General features: G+C 31.4%; 2 protein-coding genes across 2 annotated transcripts; one reads left to right on the forward strand and one right to left on the reverse strand.

Annotated features, from left to right (window-relative positions):
- The first annotated feature begins 1,232 nt into the window (after nt 1-1,232).
- LOC143054364 (uncharacterized) lies at nt 1,233-3,564 on the forward strand. Its single transcript, XM_076227366.1, has 2 exons — nt 1,233-1,566; nt 2,121-3,564. Exons 1-2 carry the CDS (start codon nt 1,374-1,376, stop codon nt 3,458-3,460), a joined length of 1,533 nt encoding a protein of 510 aa, XP_076083481.1. The 5' UTR covers nt 1,233-1,373; the 3' UTR covers nt 3,461-3,564.
- Nucleotides 3,565-4,464: 900 nt separating this feature from the next.
- On the reverse strand, nt 4,465-10,456 carry LOC143054365 (uncharacterized). Its single transcript, XM_076227367.1, has 3 exons — nt 10,361-10,456; nt 7,170-7,401; nt 4,465-6,412 (listed from the first exon to the last, which is right to left on the reverse strand). The coding sequence occupies exons 1-3, from the start codon at nt 10,380-10,382 to the stop codon at nt 5,092-5,094; spliced, it is 1,575 nt and encodes a 524-aa protein (XP_076083482.1). The 5' UTR covers nt 10,383-10,456; the 3' UTR covers nt 4,465-5,091.
- Between the last annotated feature and the right edge of the window lie 4,378 nt (nt 10,457-14,834).

Here is a 14,834-nt window from a genome sequence, read left to right on the forward strand (position 1 = left end):
TTTTATTGTTTACTGTCCTTAGCAACCAAATATACACATTTTGACACTTAGACATGTTGCGGTCTTAAATTTGTACTCAATTAGCTTCACCATTGTAACCAAAGATTGCGCTTTATATGATATCTTCAGAATGTATCACTTTATATTTTTGAATGCGAATAAGTCAAATAAACATTTTTAGCAGGATTTTATATTATAATTTGGCATTAATTAAATTTTAATGATGCCAGTACTGCTAGAAATTTATACCCTGCTTGAGAGCTTCTAAACCAAGGTTAGGTATGCTATTTACAGCAAAATTGACCTATAAGTGCTTTCAAATACCTAAAAATTGTACAATTTGTCCTCTTTGAAGGTAATTTTATGATTTTAAATAAGATAATGGGAAAAGTTTTTGGAATTTACCCCAAAAATGAAACAGACTTGAAGTTTTTCACTATGATCCAGCATTTATTTTTAAATCACTTTTTGTCGCGTTTCAACATCAACTGCTAACCTTCATAAAATCTTTATTACTAAAACAATTTTAAAAACTGAGGTACCATTTTCATTGTAACAGCTAGTAGAACACAGAAAATATAATAAAAATTAAGGCAGGAGGGGAAAAATTTCACCTTAAGGTAGCACTCCACAGTTAGGTGTGTAGTTTCGCATTTTGGCCCCTGTGGATTTTTCAAATATGAGAGCTAGTGTGCAATAAAATTCATTTTTGGATAGCTGAGTATTAAAATAGCCTTTGTATTGCGTTTATATGAACATCAAGATTATGTAATGTATGTAATATAGGCTGTTTTCTGTATGACAGTCCGTATTTGCATGTCCCTACCATACATTGGTCCGGCAATTATTGCGATGTTTTTTTCCAACTTTTTATCGCACGAACTTTGTGATTGGATTTTACGAAAAAATGAGGCGAAAGACACCCATTTTTTATTTGATCATTAGGAAGATTTATGAAAACAGTTTCTAAAAAGGTATCACTCAAAGGCATTGAAATTCTAGTTTGATCAAAATTTTGGGGGGATATGTGACATGTCCACCCCCCTTTTTGCACTATTTCATGGTAAATAAATGCAGAATGTTGCCATGGATACACATAAAAGGAATTAATTTTCACTCTTTTAACTTTTGAAAATCAAATCTATGGAATATACTGATTACATACATATGCACATGTACAACACAAACAGTTAGGTTAATGTATTAGAAATCCAGGAATTCTCAGATCCGGACATCCGGGTCATTCAGTAATCAAATTATCTCCCCTTAATTGTTGTCGTCAAGGAGGTGATACAATCGCCATTTTGTTTCCTTCAGATAGTACACCGATCACATTAAAAACTTAATATTCACTTTAAATAGATGTCGACAGCATGCCTAAATCGTGCTGTGCCGTTGGTTGTGCTAATCATAACTTCATGTTAAAAAAGTTGTCGTTCCACAAATTTCCAAAAGACAAAAATAGGTGTTCTTTGTGGATCGCCGCACTCAAAAGAGACAATCCTGATGGCAGTCAGTGGGAACCCACAAAAAACTCTGTTTTATGTGGAGAACATTTCATATCAGGTAAGTTTTATTTCTTAAATTTGCTGTTTGGATTCAGAAAATTATTTATAAACTTTAAATGATGATATTTCAATGTAGTGATCAGATGCTTCCTAATACATGTACCATATATGCAGGTCATATTCTAAACAATTGGTCAATATGAGAGCATTTACCTACTGCACTGGCTGATTTCCTTACCTATTTCAACTATTTTATAATTTTGAATAACACTTTCAATGATTTGAATTGCACAATTTTCAATGTAGCCCAGAACTTATTGTTATTTAAGTTAAAATAGGAGTAACAATGTTAAAAACATAAACTTAAGAAAGAAAATAATTTCCATGTGTTCATGCGCTATTTTGCTATTTTTAATTTAAACTGATAAATATAAATAAAGACTGACATGATTTTTTGTTTGTTTAAATTACTACACATATTAAATGTTATTATATATTATCATGTGTATTATATCAATTTCTTAATTGTTTGTTTGATATGTTTGCTGTAACTTACATGTACATGTATTTTCACATTTGAAAAAACAAACTTATTAGTGTTTTATTTTGTAGGAAAACCCTGTGATGATCAAACACATCCTGATTACATACCAACTGTATTTGCCCACACCAAGCTTTTAGTTAGTCAGGAACAACTGGACAAGAAATTGATAAGATTTACCAACGCAAGAAAACGTCAACTGTCTGGGGCATTCACACCAACCCAAGAAAACAAAAAGCTAAAACTCTCACCACGTGCTTTATTTTCAAATTCTGAAATTGAGAATGTTGACCCAGTCATGTACACAGCCGTGAAGTTGTTATCACCACCTAAGTTGTTAACTCCATCAAACATTGGTTTAAACAAAAAACTCTCTCCATCAGAACGTGAAATGCTACATGAAGAAATAGACAATTTACGTGAGGAAAAGGCTACTTTAACTAAAGAAAACCAGGACTTAAATACACAACTTCAACAGAGTAGACTTTCTGCCAGTGCCATTGACTCAAATCCCAGCAGAAGTACTTTTTATACTGGAATTTCATATGACATATTTGTGACAATATTTACATTCTTATCTCAGTTCTTAACCCGTACAAATTTATCAGACAAGTTTCCACACAGAGATCAACTCTTCATCACCCTAGTGAAGCTGAGGATGGACCTGCCATTTGAATTTATTGCATTGCAGTGTGGACAAGCCAATTCTACTGTCAACAATGTGTTCTGGAGGTGGATTGACCTGATGCATGCCAAGTTAGGTTTTCTTGTCCATTGGCCAGACCGTGAAACAATGCAAAGGACTTTGCCTTCTGTGTTTAAGTCAAAATTTCCAAGACTAACCAGCATTGTTGACTGCTTTGAAATTTTCATAGACCGTCCGAAAAATCTGAATGCACGTGCCAAAGTTTATTCTAATTATAAAAAGCATAGTACAGTAAAAGTGTTCATTTGTTGTAACCCCTTAGGCTCTGTGACATATTTATCAAAAGCATGGGGTGGTCGTGTTTCTGACAATGAACTTGTTCGTTCAAGTGGTTTCATTAATCCTATTTACCACCACCCAGGTGACCAGATCTTGGCAGATCGTGGTTTTACTTTGCAAGATGACTTTGCAGCTGCGTGTTCTGCCGAACTTATCATTCCATCATTTACAAAGGGTAAAAAACAGTTGTCAGCTAAAGAAGTAGAGACATCAAGAAAAATTAGCAATGTAAGAATTCACATTGAAAGAGTGATTGGACTTATGAAAAATCGTTATACAATTTTAAAAGGACCCATGTCAATTGTTCTCATTAAATCCTTGAGTGATGAAGTAGATGATTGTGACTTGGCATCAATTGACAAAATTTTGCAAGTGTGTGGTTCCCTCACTAACCTTGGTGAAGGAATTGTTTATTCCGAAAAATGATTTAGAAAAATGGTGAACATTCTATAACATGTATGTGCAATTGTTACTATTTTCTATTATTTGACATGAAAAATCATAAATGATATGAAAAAAATCTGTTTTATCATGTTTATTGTTTTGCTTGCAATGGAACGACTGTTGAACATTAAAACCAACAGCTTTATTTTTTTACAAAACAATCAATGAAATACACCTTTGAACTATCTGAACAGGCTCCTGGCTTGGGACAGATACATTGAACCTTCACAATGCACCATGTTTAAATGCTTTACGGTTTACAAAAATGTATCTGGTAACACCTATTTTACCATTTGTAATCACATAAAAACCCATGACGAGTGCCACATGTGCAGCAGGATCTGTTTTCCCTTTAATATACCCTTGTTTATTATTTAGTTTTCTATGTTGTGTCATGTTTTTCATTTTTGGCCATGGCGTATTCAGTTTATTTTCGATTTATGAGTTTGGCTGGCCCTCTGGTATCCTTCGTCCCTCTTTTGTATGGTTTATTTTTCTCAATGTTCAGATTTGTTAAGATGTAAACAAGAAGATGTGGTATGATTAACAATGAGACAACTCTCCAGCAGCAACAAAATGACACAGAAATTTCAATTACTGTACAACCTTCAACATTGAGCAAAGTCCATACTGCATAGCCAGCTAGATATATGCAATAAATGAAAAATGGCAAACAATTCAAATGAAAAATCTAACAGCCTAAAATGATTCACAAAAACAAGAACAAAGAACACATCAACTATTAATAACAACCACTGATAAATGCTGAGATCCTGACTTGGGGCAGACCAATTTAAATAAGATAAGGAAATCAATTGTATGGTATGGTAGAATAATAGGATCAGTTATCTGTGAAACAACAAGAAGTCTAAATATGAATGATATTGAAATTACAGGAAATGAAACCAACCAAAAAAGACATTCATTATCTGTATCTTTCACTGTATGACTACTATTAAAAGTTATAAAAAAGGATTCAGCTTTCAACATATGTTTATTTTGGTTACAGATACATAGTATACTTTATATTAACATAATGATTAAATAGTATAATATACATTTTTTGTACATCAACAAACTGGAATGAAGCACTGTAACACATACACACTGAAAACTCATTAACATGTTTTTCATTGAAAATATATTTTTGAAGGTTACGGAAATAAACAAAAAAAATAACATTTGAATAGCAGATGATGTAGCTAAACTAAAGGCTGCAGTTACCAATAAAAAATAAAATGCATCCTCAGCAGTTCTAAAAAAATTGTAGTAAACGATTTATATGTAATTATGACTTTAAAATATCTGAACCTTTTAAAAGTTATTCAACAAAAAATAAACAACTGTTTGACATGTACACACTCATCTTGGTTATCTTTCTATTAATACATGCAGTACATATACATTGTCCCTAACTTATTGCAACTGATACAAAGCACTAACAACAGATAAACAAATCACTATCAATTATGTAAATTTCTATGTAACTTAGCACCTTTATTGAACACAGTTTGACTAGTATGACTAACATTCAAACAAAAATTCATATCAACATAATCACGACTGAAATTGTTCATAACAACTGTCTGGATTTTTTGTGCACACGATAATATTCAACGTTTACAGAATCGACAGTACCACACTGACTTTGGAACCTGTTTCATCTTTATACAATCCAGATGAAACCATTTGTATTTACAACGTTCATTGTCACAACCAATCATGTCACCATCTTCAGGGGTCTGGCATATACAAAACAATGGCACATCTGTTTGACTAGTTTTTTTTGGCACCGATGAATGTTCAAGTCTGCGAGTTAGTAACTCAGGAAGAATACAATTAACGAAAAAAGTTCTAGCATGCGTTGTCAATTTGTGGATGAATTCATTGTCTCTTGTTACAAGGCTTACTATAAGAAATTTTTTACCCCATACAACGAAACTACAAAACTCTGTGTCATGAACATACATCTGTAACTGTACTTGACTGTAGTATGGATGAGAAGTATCAAGTTTATTTTTGTCATATATACAACAGTTTGAGTCGGCAATGTATTCCTCATATGTGCTGTCCCTGTGCTTGTATGGACACTTGACCTCCACAACACTTTTTCCATGGCATGTACAGTTTGCAATGGAATCAGCACTAACTCCAATAAATGGGTATACAGTATCAATTAAAAACCCTGAATCAGTCACTGTGAAGTCCTGGTGCATAGTTGAGAGAGTATCTTTAAATTCAAGTATGGCCTGTTTTTCATGTTCTCGTCCCCATACAATTGACGGTACTTTCAGGTCAGTGGTTGATGGATTGCAGATCTGCAAAAGCAGTGATTTCGATGGTTTTTCTAATGAGGTTTTGTAAATTCTATGGATGGTGGATGAGGAAACACGACCTATTCGCTGTTCATACCATGTCATGGAACTGCTCTGGGTTTTGGTACAGTCATAAATGTAGGTTTTATCAATGTCTGAAATTGTCATACGGTCACTGATCCCTTTACATTTTGAATACAAGTCATCTATTGTCAAGTTCTGGTTGTCTGAGGAATACAAACTGTTCAATGGTAAAGGCATTTTGGCAATAGTTGGAGCTGGTCGTGTCCAAAAGAATTTGTCGGAAACACCATCAAAGGTAGACAAGGCGACTGGCTTGGTTGAACAGGAGTAGAGAGCACTTAAAAGTTGTTGCTGCTGGTCAATTGAGGATTTGGCATACTTCTTTACTTTTCTTCTTTTAGTTTCTTTTGCTTTCTTCACTCTGGCTGCTTTATAGAAATTTATTTTACTGATTGTTGCGGGGACTACCTTTTTTACAAAGTCGGCATTCCACTTGTATGGTTCCTCAGTACATGCTGTTTTGGTGTAACCAAGCTTGACGGCTGCCTCTATTTTAAAGAGCAAAGCACCTATGTGTGAGCAGGACTCTGACAACCTGTAAAAAAAATAAATTATTATAAGAGTTCAGTATCACTAATGAAAAATAAAAAGAATTTAGATCCATTCATTATCATTTTTTAACAGAATCAACATGAAATTCAATTATATTTACTGTAAATTTGCAAATTATGGTGATGGTTTTATTATTCTGAAGAAGGCGAAAGGGTTATATTTGCATTGATTTCAACTTATGATTTTTTTTTTTACTGAAACAGAATTTTCGCAATAGCATAAAAAAGGTATATCGCATTTTGTTTTAAATGGACAAAATATCAAAAATAAATGCATGCAATAATAATTTCTAATTTTACAGTAATTGAAATTATGTCAAGAAACATGTCCACATGATGCTTATTAAAGCTTTGTATTATTCTAGTGTACTGCCCTTACATTTGTATATGATTTTAGACTGGTTTCCCATAATTTTCTTGATGTATATACTTTTATGGACGCCGGCATCCATGTAATAGAAACAATTAATTTGCGAGGTACAACTTAAAATATGATTAAAACCCCTGCCCTATTGTTAATAATAAAAATTGACATACATGTATATAAATATACATAAAGTAAGACATCTTCATACATGGATATATAATTTAGACTTTCATTGAAAGTTATCAATATAAATCTCTTCTGTTGTCTGCATTAACTTAGTAGCTGATTTTCTTTGGTCATCAATATAAATGAATATATCCTCATTTTCAATCACAATTTAATTTTCATAAGTGAGTATGTAAAAAAATATTTACCCGGCCATGCAGTCACAGTGGGCTACTGCAACTGATCCTTCTTTAGTGAGAGCAATCCATGGATGATGTGGTGCTTCATTTACTCTCATAGAAGGTGTGACATCGGCTCTAAGAATGACATGGTTAGATTGCTCAGGGATGTAGCTTTGGACAAGTTTCACCCATCCAGACAGATAAAAGATGTGGGCATCTAGACTCTTGAATGATTTCATGCTCTCTCTGGTGAATATACCTATACAAAAAAAAAAAGAATTTGATTAAACCATATCATTTTTTTTGGCAGAGATATCATTCTTTATATAGGGAAAGACAGAATAAAAGAATAATATTTTCTGTGAATTTGAAAAGAAAATTCATTCTTAACTAAACCTGCTTATACAATATATTTGATTAATGAATTTAAAAAAAAAGAGGAAATCATTTTTATACTATAATTAAAATCTTAATAGTTTCTGAAATCTGCAATCGTTGGGTAGAGTTTAAATAATAATATTTATTGAATATGCTTAGTATCATTTTATACATGATTATGTATATATATTCTTTATATATATAATACATCCATTCTTAATTTTATTTAACATTTTCTTGTTAACTATTTAAACATTTTAGGGCAACAACTGACTTCAAGAATATATTTATCAAATAGCCTGGGCTGGTTTATTTTAAAAAGAAGATTGTGCAATAGTTTTTTAAGGATATTTTAAAAAGAGAAATGTATTCCCCCCCTCAAAAGGTACATCAACCCTTACTGTGGCCTCTCAGTAAGTGGCCTTTTTATGATAGCTTACAGTAACACCTGAGTTTCTGTTTGCAATTAACATCCTGTATACAATATGACACCTTTATCCCAAGATGACAGATTTGTGAATTAAAGAAAGTTTATGGTAATTGGAAAGGTAAAGTGTCTGTGCTTGAGACAGATTAAACAAGTAATAAAACAGTTTGATTTATATATGTTTTATTCTTTATAATTTAGTTAAAATACTGCAATTAAAGACATTTAATTGAAAAAAAAATCATATGAACACAACATTAAGGATTTGAACTATATACATGATATAAATACAAAATTATTAATTCTTGACAAAATTAATTATTTTTTTAAGATTGACTTGGAATTAATATTTGACTTCTTATATATAGTGTACATGTGGTCATTGTGGTCCCTCTAAAATATTCTGTAAATGGTGTGGTCCAGAATTTACTAAACGACCCATTTATCTTAACTGACACTTTATTAATATTATATGTCATTATGTATAGGTGTGTACTTTCAAGCTTGGCAATGTTTTCATATAAAAATGCAAATTATTATTTTTAAGAATTAAAAGGCATCGGTTCATACTTTTTATACTATTCAGTTTGTTTAAAAGTTTAGTATAATACACTGGATAAAAATGTGATATATCTGTACTTGCACTTTATATGCAATATTGACCAACAAAAATTACAATGTGTATTTCTTAATTTTAGAATTAAATGGTTAATATTGAAATTTAATCACCTTTTATACTAATATGTTTACAATAATTAATGTTCTTTAAAAAACAGTTTTAACCACAACTATATCTTTCAATTAAAAAGTCTGCTTCAGGATTAATCTTATAATCACAAATAAAATAAGCAGATTGACAAATTCAATGCACTTTCTAAACTTTAGAAATCAATTCTTATAATTATTAAAGGAAGCCACACAATTAATAATAACCGAAACAACAAAAACATATTTATATAGTTAACCTACAATGATCCATTCATAAACTTTCTTTTGACAAGTAAAGTATGAATTCATTGTCCAATACCAACAAAGGCACTAAAAATATTTTAAAATACCCCCTTAATTCTGACAACAGTATACCCTATACATATATTCACGAGTAGTAAATATAAATTCAACTGTTTGCTTAAAGTATACTGAACCAAGAATATGTCTCAAAATTTAATAAGATAACATGAAATAATATATACAAACTTGAACATTGTTCTTATAATTGAGCTTACCAATGTAGCTTTTGAATTTAAGTATTTTAATAAAATTTGGACTGTAAAAGTCATATATATAGTAACTGCATGTTTTCATTTCTTTATTTTAAATGAAACTGTTTTAGTCCCTTTAAGATGGCCATAATAAATTATTATACTTTAACACATATTGTAGGAAACAATCAGCTACTAAACATTGCTAAGTATCATTCACTTTCAAAATTTTAATTTAAGATTCTGCTTTTCATTTCTTAACTCCACCTTACAGAATATAAGAATTGTAACTGACGAACAAATGATATAATTATGGTGATTAAATAATTATTATAATAATAATTGCTTAGGATAACAAGCAACTCTTCCTCAATACTGCGAAATACAGGCTTATTTTTTACAAACCTAGCATGAAATGGTTCGTTTAATTTATATATGGAACATTTACTTGCATATTGTTATGATATATTTACTAACAAAATATAAAAGTCCTGGTTTCAAATGAAGGCTTAAATGTAATAATAAATATTTACAATTATTTCTGGCAATTTTTCAACTATCCGGGTAAAATGTTTATTTTATATTTCAGTATTTAATTTTATATTTATTTTAATTCTAAATATAAATTTTCAAACATTTATTGTTCAGCATCATGGTGTAATAGGGATATTTTCATGTTCTTTTCAAGATTTAAATCATTTTTTACATGCAGCATGTGCATGATCTGCAGGGACATTTTTCTAATTTACAAAATGATGACTAACAATTTATCTTAGAATATAAAAAATATTTAAGGCATGCCAAAATATAACTTGTAATAAAGAAATAAAGAATTGAAATTAAAATCAAATGCCCCTCCTCCTTTGGCAAATGCTATATTCTCTCTTAAAAATTTTATTTGTAAAAAAAAAAAAAATATATAAACAAAAATAATTACCAGGGCTCTCAATAAGATAGGAATACACATCCCCATACTGGAGATCAGGCCATTTACATGGATTATTTTCCCAAACACCTGCTGGCAACTTGTAAGGACACTCTGTACAGTTGATAAGAGTCAGTTTTGATTTATAACGACTTAAAGATTCACCAGTTAATGTTTCTTGATAACTATACGACATAATTAACACTAGCACACATGTATAATCCAGGATTGCTGATTGTCATGTAATGACAAGGTGTTAATTAGCCTTAATTTATAGATAACTCACCTGTGCTCCCCATTGAAGCCATGCGTATCCAAGATGGTGCATCACCGCTTCAAGATGGCGGACATCAGTTGTTAGGGGAAGTGACGTCAGCCCGGAATTAAGAATAGGAGATGATAAAATATTTTGTGGCTCATTTTTAATTTTATTTTCTAACTGTGGAGTGCTACCTTATGGCACATCAGAAAGCACAGAAATGCACTTTTTAAGATAAAATTTACCACAAATCTTTAGTCTTTTATGTTCTTGTTTTAGTTCTAAAGGTAAAAAATCTGCTAGGAATGCAATTTATGTTTATTTTATTGTTTACTGTCCTTAGCAACCAAATATACACATTTTGACACTTAGACATGTTGCGGTCTTAAATTTGTACTCAATTAGCTTCACCATTGTAACCAAAGATTGCGCTTTATATGATATCTTCAGAATGTATCGCTTTATATTTTTGAATGCGAATAAGTCAAATAAACATTTTTAGCAGGATTTTATATTATAATTTGGCATTAATTAAATTTTAATGATGCCAGTACTGCTAGAAATTTATACCCTGCTTGAGAGCTTCTAAACCAAGGTTAGGTATGCTATTTACAGCAAAATTGACCTATAAGTGCTTTCAAATACCTAAAAATTGTACAATTTGTCCTCTTTGAAGGTAATTTTATGATTTTAAATAAGATAATGGGAAAAGTTTTTGGAATTTACCCCAAAAATGAAACAGACTTGAAGTTTTTCACTATGATCCAGCATTTATTTTTAAATCACTTTTTGTCGCGTTTCAACATCAACTGCTAACCTTCATAAAATCTTTATTACTGAACCAATTTTAAAAACTGAGGTACCATTTTCATTGTAACAGCTAGTAGAACACAGAAAATATAATAAAAATTAAGGCAGGAGGGGAAAAATTTCACCTTATGGCACATCAGAAAGCACAGAAATGCACTTTTTAAGATAAAATTTACCACAAATCTTTAGTCTTTTATGTTCTTGTTTTAGTTCTAAAGGTAAAAAATCTGCTAGGAATGCAATTTATGTTTATTTTATTGTTTACTGTCCTTAGCAACCAAATATACACATTTTGACACTTAGACATGTTGCGGTCTTAAATTTGTACTCAATTAGCTTCACCATTGTAACCAAAGATTGCGCTTTATATGATATCTTCAGAATGTATCGCTTTATATTTTTGAATGCGAATAAGTCAAATAAACATTTTTAGCAGGATTTTATATTATAATTTGGCATTAATTAAATTTTAATGATGCCAGTACTGCTAGAAATTTATACCCTGCTTGAGAGCTTCTAAACCAAGGTTAGGTATGCTATTTACAGCAAAATTGACCTATAAGTGCTTTCAAATACCTAAAAATTGTACAATTTGTCCTCTTTGAAGGTAATTTTATGATTTTAAATAAGATAATGGGAAAAGTTTTTGGAATTTACCCCAAAAATGAAACAGACTTGAAGTTTTTCACTATGATCCAGCATTTATTTTTAAATCACTTTTTGTCGCGTTTCAACATCAACTGCTAACCTTCATAAAATCTTTATTACTGAACCAATTTTAAAAACTGAGGTACCATTTTCATTGTAACAGCTAGTAGAACACAGAAAATATAATAAAAATTAAGGCAGGAGGGGAAAAATTTCACCTTATGGCACATCAGAAAGCACAGAAATGCACTTTTTAAGATAAAATTTACCACAAATCTTTAGTCTTTTATGTTCTTGTTTTAGTTCTAAAGGTAAAAAATCTGCTAGGAATGCAATTTATGTTTATTTTATTGTTTACTGTCCTTAGCAACCAAATATACACATTTTGACACTTAGACATGTTGCGGTCTTAAATTTGTACTCAATTAGCTTCACCATTGTAACCAAAGATTGCGCTTTATATGATATCTTCAGAATGTATCGCTTTATATTTTTGAATGCGAATAAGTCAAATAAACATTTTTAGCAGGATTTTATATTATAATTTGGCATTAATTAAATTTTAATGATGCCAGTACTGCTAGAAATTTATACCCTGCTTGAGAGCTTCTAAACCAAGGTTAGGTATGCTATTTACAGCAAAATTGACCTATAAGTGCTTTCAAATACCTAAAAATTGTACAATTTGTCCTCTTTGAAGGTAATTTTATGATTTTAAATAAGATAATGGGAAAAGTTTTTGGAATTTACCCCAAAAATGAAACAGACTTGAAGTTTTTCACTATGATCCAGCATTTATTTTTAAATCACTTTTTGTCGCGTTTCAACATCAACTGCTAACCTTCATAAAATCTTTATTACTAAAACAATTTTAAAAACTGAGGTACCATTTTCATTGTAACAGCTAGTAGAACACAGAAAATATAATAAAAATTAAGGCAGGAGGGGAAAAATTTCACCTTAAGGCACATCAGAAAGCACAGAAATGCACTTTTTAAGATAAAATTTACCACAAATCTTTAGTCTTTTATGTTCTTGTTTTAGTTCTAAAGGTAAAAAATCTGCTAGGAATGCAATTTATGTTTATTTTATTGTTTACTGTCCTTAGCAACCAAATATACACATTTTGACACTTAGACATGTTGCGGTCTTAAATTTGTACTCAATTAGCTTCACCATTGTAACCAAAGATTGCGCTTTATATGATATCTTCAGAATGTATCGCTTTATATTTTTGAATGCGAATAAGTCAAATAAACATTTTTAGCAGGATTTTATATTATAATTTGGCATTAATTAAATTTTAATGATGCCAGTACTGCTAGAAATTTATACCCTGCTTGAGAGCTTCTAAACCAAGGTTAGGTATGCTATTTACAGCAAAATTGACCTATAAGTGCTTTCAAATACCTAAAAATTGTACAATTTGTCTTCTTTGAAGGTAATTTTATGATTTTAAATAAGATAATGGGAAAAGTTTTTGGAATTTACCCCAAAAATGAAACAGACTTGAAGTTTTTCACTATGATCCAGCATTTATTTTTAAATCACTTTTTGTCGCGTTTCAACATCAACTGCTAACCTTCATAAAATCTTTATTACTAAAACAATTTTAAAAACTGAGGTACCATTTTCATTGTAACAGCTAGTAGAACACAGAAAATATAATAAAAATTAAGGCAGGAGGGGAAAAATTTCACCTTAAGGTAGCACTCCACAGTTAGGTGTGTAGTTTCGCATTTTGGCCCCTGTGGATTTTTCAAATATGAGAGCTAGTGTGCAATAAAATTCATTTTTGGATAGCTGAGTATTAAAATAGCCTTTGTATTGCGTTTATATGAACATCAAGATTATGTAATGTATGTAATATAGGCTGTTTTCTGTATGACAGTCCGTATTTGCATGTCCCTACCATACATTGGTCCGGCAATTATTGCGATGTTTTTTTCCAACTTTTTATCGCACGAACTTTGTGATTGGATTTTACGAAAAAATGAGGCGAAAGACACCCATTTTTTATTTGATCATTAGGAAGATTTATGAAAACAGTTTCTAAAAAGGTATCACTCAAAGGCATTGAAATTCTAGTTTGATCAAAATTTTGGGGGGATATGTGACATGTCCACCCCCCTTTTTGCACTATTTCATGGTAAATAAATGCAGAATGTTGCCATGGATACACATAAAAGGAATTAATTTTCACTCTTTTAACTTTTGAAAATCAAATCTATGGAATATACTGATTACATACATATGCACATGTACAACACAAACAGTTAGGTTAATGTATTAGAAATCCAGGAATAGGAGATGATAAAATATTTTGTGGCTCATTTTTAATTTTATTTTCTAACTGTGGAGTGCTACCTTAGGCAAGTGCCTATCGAGTGTACCTAGTGTGGACAAAAGCTTTGCCGTAGGTACTTTGCTGTGAATTAAATAAGGGGGATGGTAGGGTCACCCGACCCCAACTTTGGACCTCAAAAGAAAAAGTTCCGTAACTTTACCCACCTGGGTATTTGAGTCCAGGCAACCTTAGGCAAGTGCCTATCGAGTGTACCTAGTGTGGACAAAAGCTTTGCCGTAGGTACTTTGCTGTGAATTAAATAAGGGGGATGGTAGGGTCACCCGACCCCAACTTTGGACCTCAAAAGAAAAAATTCCGTAACTTTACCCACCTGGGTATTTAGGTCCAGGCAACCTTAGGTAGCACTCCACAGTTAGGTGTGTAGTTTCGCATTTTGGCCCCTGTGGATTTTTCAAATATGAGAGCTGGTGTGCAATAAAATTCATTTTTGGATAGCTAAGTATTAAAATAGCCTTTGTATTGCGTTTATATGAACATCAAGATTATGTAATGTATGTAATATAGGCTGTGAATTAAATAAGGGGGACGGTAGGGTCACCCGACCCCAACTTTGGACCTCAAAAGAAAAAATTCCGTAACTTTACCCACCTGGGTATTTGGGTCCAGGCAACCTTAGGCAAGTGCCTATCGAGTGTACCTAGTGTGGACAAAAGCTTTGCCGTAGGTACTTTGCTG

This window comes from Mytilus galloprovincialis, chromosome 12, assembly GCF_965363235.1.
Source record: "Mytilus galloprovincialis chromosome 12, xbMytGall1.hap1.1, whole genome shotgun sequence".
NCBI classification, from domain to species: domain Eukaryota; kingdom Metazoa; phylum Mollusca; class Bivalvia; order Mytilida; family Mytilidae; genus Mytilus; species Mytilus galloprovincialis.

What these genes read in the sequence shown, in the direction of transcription:
- LOC143054365 (XM_076227367.1), bottom strand. Translation starts at nt 10,382, where the DNA reads ATGGCTTCAATGGGGAGCACAG. An exon ending in GGCTTCAATGGGGAGCACAG is followed by an intron (nt 7,402 to 10,360) that starts GTGAGTTATCTA and finishes TTTTTTGTATAG; the next exon opens with GTATATTCACCAGAGAGAGC. An exon ending in CACTGTGACTGCATGGCCGG is followed by an intron (nt 6,413 to 7,169) that starts GTAAATATTTTT and finishes TTTTTTTTACAG; the next exon opens with GTTGTCAGAGTCCTGCTCAC.
- LOC143054364 (XM_076227366.1), top strand. Translation starts at nt 1,374, where the DNA reads ATGCCTAAATCGTGCTGTGCCGTTGGTTGTGCTAATCATAACTTCATG. An exon ending in TGGAGAACATTTCATATCAG is followed by an intron (nt 1,567 to 2,120) that starts GTAAGTTTTATT and finishes TTTATTTTGTAG; the next exon opens with GAAAACCCTGTGATGATCAA.